At 36.9% G+C, this 9,537-nt stretch overlaps 1 protein-coding gene across 1 annotated transcript in view; it reads left to right on the forward strand.

Moving 5' to 3' along the window:
- The window catches only part of MYO16 (myosin XVI), a 580,058-nt gene that overhangs the window by 91,475 nt on the left and 479,046 nt on the right, over positions 1-9,537 (forward strand). The window contains exons 7-8 of the mRNA XM_004704405.2: positions 2,455-2,530; positions 4,914-5,067. Of these exons, the coding sequence (XP_004704462.1) occupies positions 2,455-2,530; positions 4,914-5,067 (230 nt within the window). The remainder of the gene's footprint in view (positions 1-2,454; positions 2,531-4,913; positions 5,068-9,537) is intronic.

Below are 9,537 nucleotides of genomic sequence, written 5' to 3' on the forward strand. Positions count from 1 at the left end.
GGTGGCACACTCTTATGGAGGTGATTGTACTAATGTAGGATATATATCTCTGTTTTCAATTCAGTACATCTTCAATGTCAATGTTTTTAATTTCCACATTGGAATTTGAAAATATTACATATATGATGATAAGATTATTAAACAAAGTCTGGATCAATAAGAACTCTTACTGGAAGGAGGAGTGAGATGCCCAAGCCTATGCCCCATCAATTCCACTTTTATGTCCTGAAGAAACTCCTGTGTCTGCACACCAAAAGCTATAAATAAAACCATTTCTAGAAGCATTACTTATAATAGTGAATAAATAATGGTTATAAAAAGGTTGAATGTCTACCGATGGGAAGCTAGATAAATTGTGATGGTTTTCTTATTTTTCAATGCAATGTATGCAGCCATAAACATGAATGATCCTTGGCCAAATCCATTAGCTGGTGGCTCTCAGACAATGGACTATCGAGTCATGAAAGGACACTGGAAAGTATGTACACTGTGGTGTCATTCCCCCTGGAAAAGGACATCATGCTTGGCAAAGTAAAAGGACGGCAAAAAAGAGGGAGACCCTAGACAAAATGGATTCGCACCGTGGTTGCAATAATGGACTCACACATAAAGTTTTGAGGATGGCACGGGACCTGGCAATGGTAGTGTTTCGTTCTGTTGTACTACGAGTAGGAACCCGACTTGACAGCACGTAACCACAATACCACCAACGTGATGGTTCCACTGCTCTAATTGCCCTCACTAGAGAAACTAAAGGGCAGATTTTTAGTCAATTAGTCCAAGGTACTAAGAGACCACATTCAGCAGTCTCCTCCACCCTGAGACAAGAAGGAGATAGTGGTAGCAGAGCTGAGCTGCCACAGTTTTGAAAAGGATCAACATTAGAAAGTTCTGCAGAGAGTGGGAGAAAAAAGTAAACCAAATTCTTAAAATTAGTTTAAACAATCAGGCATACAGGCCATTTCATCACTTTTTACATTTGGAAACGAACTCATTCATTTGGCTAAATTTTCAGCGAAAAACTAGACAGATCTGCAAGGGAATAGTAACTAGCGAGGTACCCATATCTTAGAAAAATCAAACGTTTGAAGTAAAAAGGGCAGCATTCACCCAAGAACAAAGTTCAGAAGTGTTATGAGGGAAGGAAGACACGCCACAAGAAACACTCTGGCCCCAGTAGGATTGTTATGTTACATTGTGGCTCTTACAACCCATGACCTGAAGCAAAATGGCTATGAACTGCGGAAAGGAAATCTGATCTGCTCTGTAAAACTTCACCCAATGCATAATAAAAACTGGGAAAAAATGTTTAGGGATATTTCCAAGTGTTAATGTATAAAGGCAGTGTATTAAAAAAGTCATTGGCTCTGGAAATAATTTGGGGGGAGAACAAAGATACCATCAATGATATTTTTTCCTTTAATTTTAACAATTTTATTGACATCATCCACATACCATACAATTAAACAGTTTAAATAGATTAAAAAGAGTTGTACAACAATCACCACAATAAGTTTTAGATTTTTTTTCTTTAATCATTTTATTGGGGGCTCATACAACTCTTATCACAATCCATACATACATCAGTTGTGCAAAGCACATTTGTACATTCATTGCCCTCATCATTCTCAAAACATGTGCTCTCCACTTAAGCCCTTGTCATCAGCTCCTCATCACCCCCTTTCCGCTCCCCCCCTCCCTCATGAACCCTTGATCATTTATAAATTATTATTTTGTCATATCTTTCACTGTCCGGCATCTCCCTTCACCCATTTTTCTGTTGTCCATCCCCCAGGGAGGAGGTTATATGTAGATCCTTGTTATCAGTTCCCCCTTTCCACCCACCCTCACATTTCACAGGGTTTTGTTGACTATTGTTCCTTGTTTGATACCTATAGATTATGGAGCTTTGTATGAATATGCTATATTTTATGGAAACATTTTACATGTATTAATGTCTTATCAAATAGCTCCATTCTTATAACTTGAGGTTGAGTGTCCAGATTCCACCGTCATCCCAGTTCATGCCAACCGTGGTTCTATTGTGGATTAACCATAGAGCTCTATTGTTTGCCCACAAGTGAGATCTTAGTGAATTTTTTCACTAAAAGAAACAGAACACATTTTTAAGACATTATTTGTTCAATAAAATGCTCTAAAGAAAAATCTGAAAGATGTAGTGAAACTTTTCAAATCATCAGTGATGTCTCATCCATTTAATAAGTAATTTTTGTATTGAATCCATGAGCTGCTTAAGCACTTTACAAAATCTTAAGAATTATCTGTCTTTTTAAAAGGAACTGTGATGTGATAATAAATAGTTCATGTAAAACTAATACACTTTCATTTTACTATGCTTTAACTGTCCCTCGAGGGCAGTAACGGGTATTATTTACTGATTAATTTCAGTGTCTTACACGGTATTTTCTATTCCATTTATCTTTAATGTTTCAGACAAACTTGGTGAAGCTTCTTTTACTACATCAGGCAAACCCAAACCTCCTGAACTGCAATGAAGAGAAGCCTTCAGGTAGGTTTGCGTGTCCTGGGACCATTGAAGAAATACGAGTTCCTTCCCATCATGTTGAAGTTTTTCATTAGTAATTATTGTGGCTACACAAAGGTCAGACCATACCATGCAGCTGTATATAAACTACATCAGCTCAAGCACATACTGTTCACTAGTGTGTTAGTCTGGCTAGACTAGAGGAACAAATCATAGACACACATATGTGTATAAGAAAGAGATTTATATACAAGAGCAACTGAACATTGAGAAAACATCCCAGCCCAGTCCAGATCAAGTCTATAAGTCCGAAATTAGCCCATATGTTCGATACCAACCTATGAAGTCCTCTTCAGACTCATGAAACACATACAATGACACCGATTGTAGAAGATCACAGGCTAGTGGGTAGAAAGCCTTTGGATCCAGTGGCATTGGAAAAATCTCAGCGCTGGCAGGGGTCTCTGAATGGCTTCTCTAGCACCCAGGGCTGCATGAGGATGGGTCCATGTGTCTTGTCACCTGCTATATCTCCCAGATGGTGAGCAGAGAGTCTCCCACCTCTAAGGAAGAATTATCCGAATTTCCAGAATCCTTAGGGAAAGGCTGTGCCCACACAGAAGCCTCATTGGCTATGACCTGGTTGACAGGTCCATACATGCTTAATCCTTAAATTGACAATTATATAACTACCACAACTAGGTTAGGTAGGTAATAGAGAGAAATTAAGTTTATAGGATATTCTAATATTTCATTACATTTTGTTTTACTTGCTTTAAATTCCAGGGCATCACTGATTTCGAAGGCCACTTACCTTAAAATTATTTTTTCCTGTTATTATTTTCTTATATGAAAATCATATTTATTCATTAGGATATTTAAAACAATAATAGATTTTCAGCATTGGATATTCCTATTTTGTGAAATATGTAGAGAATATTTTTAACCTAACATCACTTTTAAAATATTGATTTAATGTTTCTTATGTTTAATACATGTATTTTTAAAGTTTTTAATTAACCATTATTATCCTGGTGGTGTAGTGGCTTTGAGCTGGACTGCTAATTAGAAAGTCAGCAGTTTGAAGCTGCCAGTCGCTGGCACTTTCTACTCCCATAAAGAGTAACAGTCTTGGAAACTCACAGGGGGCAGCTGTACCCAATCTTATAGGGTCACTGTGAGTTAGAATTGACTATATGACAATGAGATTGGTTTTGGAGTGTTTCATTACTTTACATATTTACATACATTTTATTATAAATTGCTATTTATATACTTATTTTATAAATTCCTGTCTTATTGGTTGTCTACCTATTTATTTTTCAGCAAATTTCCCCCCAGATATTATATTTTTCTGGAGATAGTATTAAATTCTTAAATAGTAAAAGAGCAATCTGATAAAAGTAACAAAATAATGTAAAAAGAATAAATCTGGAATTTACCTGATTATCTTAACAAATCTATTTGTTTATTGTTGTTGCTTTATCTCAGCTAACTACAAAACCCTGTGTGCCTACTAGTCTTCTCAATAGATATTTGTTAAATAAATGAAAATATTCTGTTACATGGAAAGGCAAAGCGTCGTAAGTTTCCAATAAGTGAAGAACTTATCAGCGTGTACGTGGACAACCCTGATGATGCAATAGTTAAGAGCTAGGCTTCAGTTCCAGATATTAGTGTTGAAGTGTAAGGAGCTGATTACTGATATGTATATATGTTATTATAATATAATTATCCATAATATTTTAGATAATAAAAACACACATTTCTCTGGATGTTTCTGAATATATAATGTATGGTTATATATTATACACATTTATATATTCAGAAACATCTAGAGAATATATATATTATAAATATACATATATAGAGAGAGAGACAGACAGACAGACAGAAATAAAGACGGAGAGAGAGGTAGGTCTGACGCTCTGCTGTAATAACATAACCAATATTAATTGTTTACCCAGTTAGTAGCATCATTATAGAATATCTACTACATGTTTTATATAAACCAGTGTTTTGTAGGTAAAATTATTTTTTCCATCATTTTGGTTTATTTTCATTAAGGTACAAGAAGAGTTTAATGCGAGAATAAAATGACATTGAATTCTTTCAGGCTTAGCTTCTCAATTATTTTTTTATTTTACTTATCACAATCCTATAACTCCTATAGTACTTTTATAATTTTTCACTTCATTTATAATTAAATGTATCAGTGATGTAAACCAGCAGCCTTTTAAAATGATAGTAATTCAATTTTATCCCTACAATAAACTTATAATTGTTTTTATTTTGCTTCATGCCTTGATAAATGTTAGCATTTTGAGCAGCTCAGATTTATTCAAAGTAAATAGCTTTCTGAGATTTCCCATTCCACCTTTTCTCCTTTTCTTATTATTTCTTGTAGACATTGCCGCATCCGAGTTCATTGAGGAAATGCTACTGAAAGCTGAAATTGCCTGGGAAGAAAAAATGCAGGAGCCGTCATCTGTTCCTACATTAGCACAAGAGGAACCATATGAAGAAATTATTCATGACCTTCCAACACTGTCTAGTAAACTGTAAGTATCATCATTGTAAAATGAGAAAATATTGTCCTATGCTGATTGAAAATTTAATTACCCTCATATGATGTCCTTTCTAGTTGTATCAAGCATTTACAGTTAATATTTAGTCTGTCTCTCAACTAAATGGGTTAGGAAATTGAAGCTGATATCAACATATTTACAAAACAAATGTTGACAACAATAATAACAATGTTATTAAAATTATCTAATTTTCTAAAAATTGTCATATATTAGATCCATTTTAACTACCATAAGTCTAACATCAATATTTTAGACCACTCTAAATTTTTATCTAAACCGATTTGTGATGTTTCTAGTGACTGTCAAAAGTTATATAAAGTATGGAATACATATAATCCTATTTTCTCTAATATTTCTATAAAATAAAGCATAACTTTTTCTTTCTGTAAGCAAACAAAACAAAAGCAAAGGATTGCTTGTTGTCTAATATGTTTCTTACTGCTTGGTAATGTCCAATGCTGACAAGCAGCGATGCCTAGTTTTCAGTCTGAAACAAATGATGTGTGTATCTGCTAAGTGTGACTCATAATCACTAACATTTCAATCACTGTTAAATTTATTGTGGGATAAATCTCCATTTAACACATAAAACAAAAACCACTCATCCAATGCTTCTTTTTGCCAGAATAGATTTATGGGAATACTGTGTAGATAAAACATGTATGTGTTATCTTCATCTCTTAGTTTATATACACATATTAATTCAATTGTAAATGTTTATTTAAAATCCACTCTGAATGCCTGGGGTATATAACAAAACACATGTGTTAGTCTGGGCACATTAGAGAAACAAATCCACAGAAATTCATATGTATAAGAGAGAGTTTTATATAAAGGTTAAATGCACATTAAGAAAACATCCCAACCCAGTGCCACCCAAGCCCACGAGTCCAACATTAGCCCATCTGTCTGACACCAATCCACGAAGTCCTCCTCCATCTCACAAAACACACACAATGATGCCGACTGAAGGAGGAAAGCAGAGTCAGTGAGGTGTAAGCATCTCAGCACTGGCAGGGGTTACCACATGGCTGCTCCAGCCCCCAGGGCTGCATTGGGTTAGGTCCATGTGGCTTCTCCTCAGGGATGTCTTGCAGGATGTGAGCTTTGCCAGCTGAAGCAGGGAACTGGCTGAGGCAGCTGCACCCTGGTCTGACCATCAGAAAGCAAGAGACCAGACAACTAGAAAGACGAGGCTCACAAAGCCATTTACTCTCCACCCTTCAATTAATCCCACATGTGTTTATCAGCCAGGTTGGCACAATAAAGTTTGACTATCTCAACACATAAGGAACTTAATCCACTGAGTGTGAGCAATAAGTATCTAAATAAGCTAGAAAGTTTGCAAATAGTTTCTGGAACCTCTAAAATATGTTGAATCTTCATTTCTACTAGAAGTTTATTTTTCCATTCCTTCCACCACATCTAAAAAGATGAACCCTGAGCAACTTATAATGACCTTCTTTAACTTAGTTGTACTGAGAGATACTCCTTATTCTCCTCAGGGTACCTCCCAACCTTCTTTGTTCTAGTTCCACAACTATATCCAAAACACAACAAGCCCCAAAAGATGAGGTGCAAACTCTGACCTGTGAAGAGATGTGCTGCCCTCAAAAAGAAGTACACAATTTTTCTAATCTATAGGCAGAAATCAGAGAAAGGTGTGGGTGATCAATATTAAAGTTGTGAGACGGTGATCAAAGGAACCTAAGGACCAGATCAACACAACCCACAGAGCAGTGAAGAATTAACAGTTGTATAGATTGAGCTGCAAGCTGTGTAGATGGTTGCCCATTTGCTTGGAAAAAGAAATGGTAAGACGTATGCTTGCTACCTATTCATGGATTTTGACCAGTGGTTTTGCTGATGACCTAGAACTGGAAAGAAGCATCACTGGAAATTTGGTGACAAGGAGTTCTGAAGAAGAGTTAACTGGGATAGACTTTTGCATAAAATAAGAGGCAACCCTATCTGTCACCAATTACATGGTAAAGATCAGCAGGAATCCAGTCATCCAAATGTGAATTTAGTTGGATCCTTACTTTCCTCTTTGTCCACCCACGGCTCTACCACCCAAGCAGTGCACTCTGTCAATTGTAAACAGCTAGAGTTGGGTAGGAAGTCACAATGAGAAGGGGTATCATCCTTTGACTGCCAAATAGATAGATGCTAGCTATGGACCTGGGGATTCCACAGTATACCCCAACCTTCTGCCCTGCTGGCCACAGATTCAGGACTGGTGTCCAACTACTTCTTTAGTATGCCAGCTGCAAGCTCAGGAGTTCATACAAAATCTGGATTTTTGACCTACTGGCCCAAATAACTCTTTGGAATCTTAATTCTCTGGAACAATATACAGAATCTGACAGCTTTAATTAAGATCTGATTAACCATCATGACTGATTCTAATTAAGGAGAGACAATTGGACTGTAATTACACAATGCACGTCTGGAATCTAAGAGATCCAATAGACTATCTCTTAGTAATTCTAGGCTTTGTGATTAAAGCCAATGGAAAAGAACAGCCAAATTTAGGAAGGGCTAATAATAGTGGTAAACCTTCAGGCATTAATGTTTTGAACTCCTCAGCGAAGGTCAAGAACCAACAGATTAGGTGCTTGCTGAGGGCAAAGAGAGTGGACTTAAGCATTTCAAGAAAGTAGTTATAAATCCAATTATAACGCCATGACCAGTTGCAGAAATGGGAACAGTAATTGTTTTAAGTAGTTCTTCTGTTATTAATACATTGGTATATAGCACATGGTTTTATATTCTTTCCTCCTGGTGTTAGTTATGTAGTTATTATTTAGTGCTATTTAAAGTAGAACTACCTCAAGTAGTTTACTCCAACAAGTGAAAATTAATTCTTTCTCAGTTTAAGAAGTTTTAAGTCTAAGTCCTAAGTCAGGGTGCCAGATAAAGGAGACGCTTTCTCTCTCTGTCAGCGCTAGGGGAAATCCTTGTGTCTCTTCAACATCTATAAGCCCAGCAGTCCTGGGATGTCTCCATATGTCTTGGCGTCAGTCTTCTGCATCTAGGAGGTTCTCGACACAGAGACTCCCGCTCAAAATGTCATGCTATTTGCTCAACTTTGTTATCCTGTTGACAGTACATCATTCAGATGTTTGCTCGCTCCAAACAGTTTGTGTAAAATGGAATAAATCTTTCCCACAAACTTTTGGAAGGGCCCTTATTGATATCCAAAGAGATTGGCCCAAGGTACAACCTAATCCTACAGATTGTATTTTCATCATGAACACAGATGCAACTTACATTGTCACTTCAATGTATGTAAAAATGTTTGTTTTCTTTATCTGGAGATTGAAAACCCCAAACTCACTGCCAGAATCCATTCTGACTCATAGTGACCCTGTAGGGTAGGGTAGAACTACCTCTTAGGTTTCTGAGACTATAAATAGTCACTGGGGTAGAAAACCTCTTCTTTCTTCCTCGGAGCCGCTGGTGAAAAACTGCTGACCTTGCAGTTGGCAGCCCAGCATAGAACCCACTATGTCATGAGGCTGCCTAATTTAGTGATTCAGTATGCTGCCATGAGATGTGTACGGGTACTGAGCTGCCTGCAAACAGGACTGCGATAGTCCATAGTGTGTAGTTATTGGCCAAACATTAATCTAGATGTCACGATGAAAGCATTCTGTGAAGGTGATTAAAATTTACTATCAGTTGACTCGACGTAGAAGAGATCTTCATCAGTACGATCTCGTGCTTCCTATTTCGTTGTATTATACAGGTGATTTGTTTCTTTTATATTTCCCCAAATACATTAGGCTTAATATGCTAATTACTGAACATTTTTAGTTTTTGTTATCTCAGCACACGAATACAATTCTCTTCCCACTGTTTTAGTTTACTAAAGAGACCTCAAATCTCAAATATTAATAAAAGTAATGTTTATTAAGTCTTAAACAGAACAAAGACAAAGCCAGAACTCCCAGATGTGGGAGACCATTAGCACCAGGCCATTATGATGCCCAAAGGTTTACAGAGAACTGTTGGCTAAATATGACATGAGATGACAGAGGAAACCGTAGCAGAAGCATGATTGGAAGCAAATCAATAAATCTTAGTTGTAGGTAAAACTACGTAGGAGCACAATTGGGACACATATGCTAGACAGAAGAGCTTAGAAGATTGGTTCAGGGACTTCCACCAAGGCAGTAATGACATGATTCATGAATATGGGACCCCACTGCCCAAATTTCCCTCACACACACATCCAGGCAAGCCCCTTACAAATCCTGCTAGACCAGAACATGTACACTGGTCCAGATAAGAGCGCTGGCCTTGTTGGAGGAAGGGAAGTAATCCACTTTCTAATGTACAATGCCTGAGGACAAATGTGTTCACCCTCTAGGTTTGTTAGATAGAATTCAATGGAGGCTTAGTTCATATGGAACTCTGCAAATGAATTCTTTTTTTTTT

The sequence above is a fragment of the Echinops telfairi genome, unplaced genomic scaffold, assembly GCF_000313985.2.
Source record: "Echinops telfairi isolate 266 unplaced genomic scaffold, ASM31398v2 ScPeMD7_7467;HRSCAF=8505_1, whole genome shotgun sequence".
Taxonomy (NCBI): domain Eukaryota; kingdom Metazoa; phylum Chordata; class Mammalia; order Afrosoricida; family Tenrecidae; genus Echinops; species Echinops telfairi.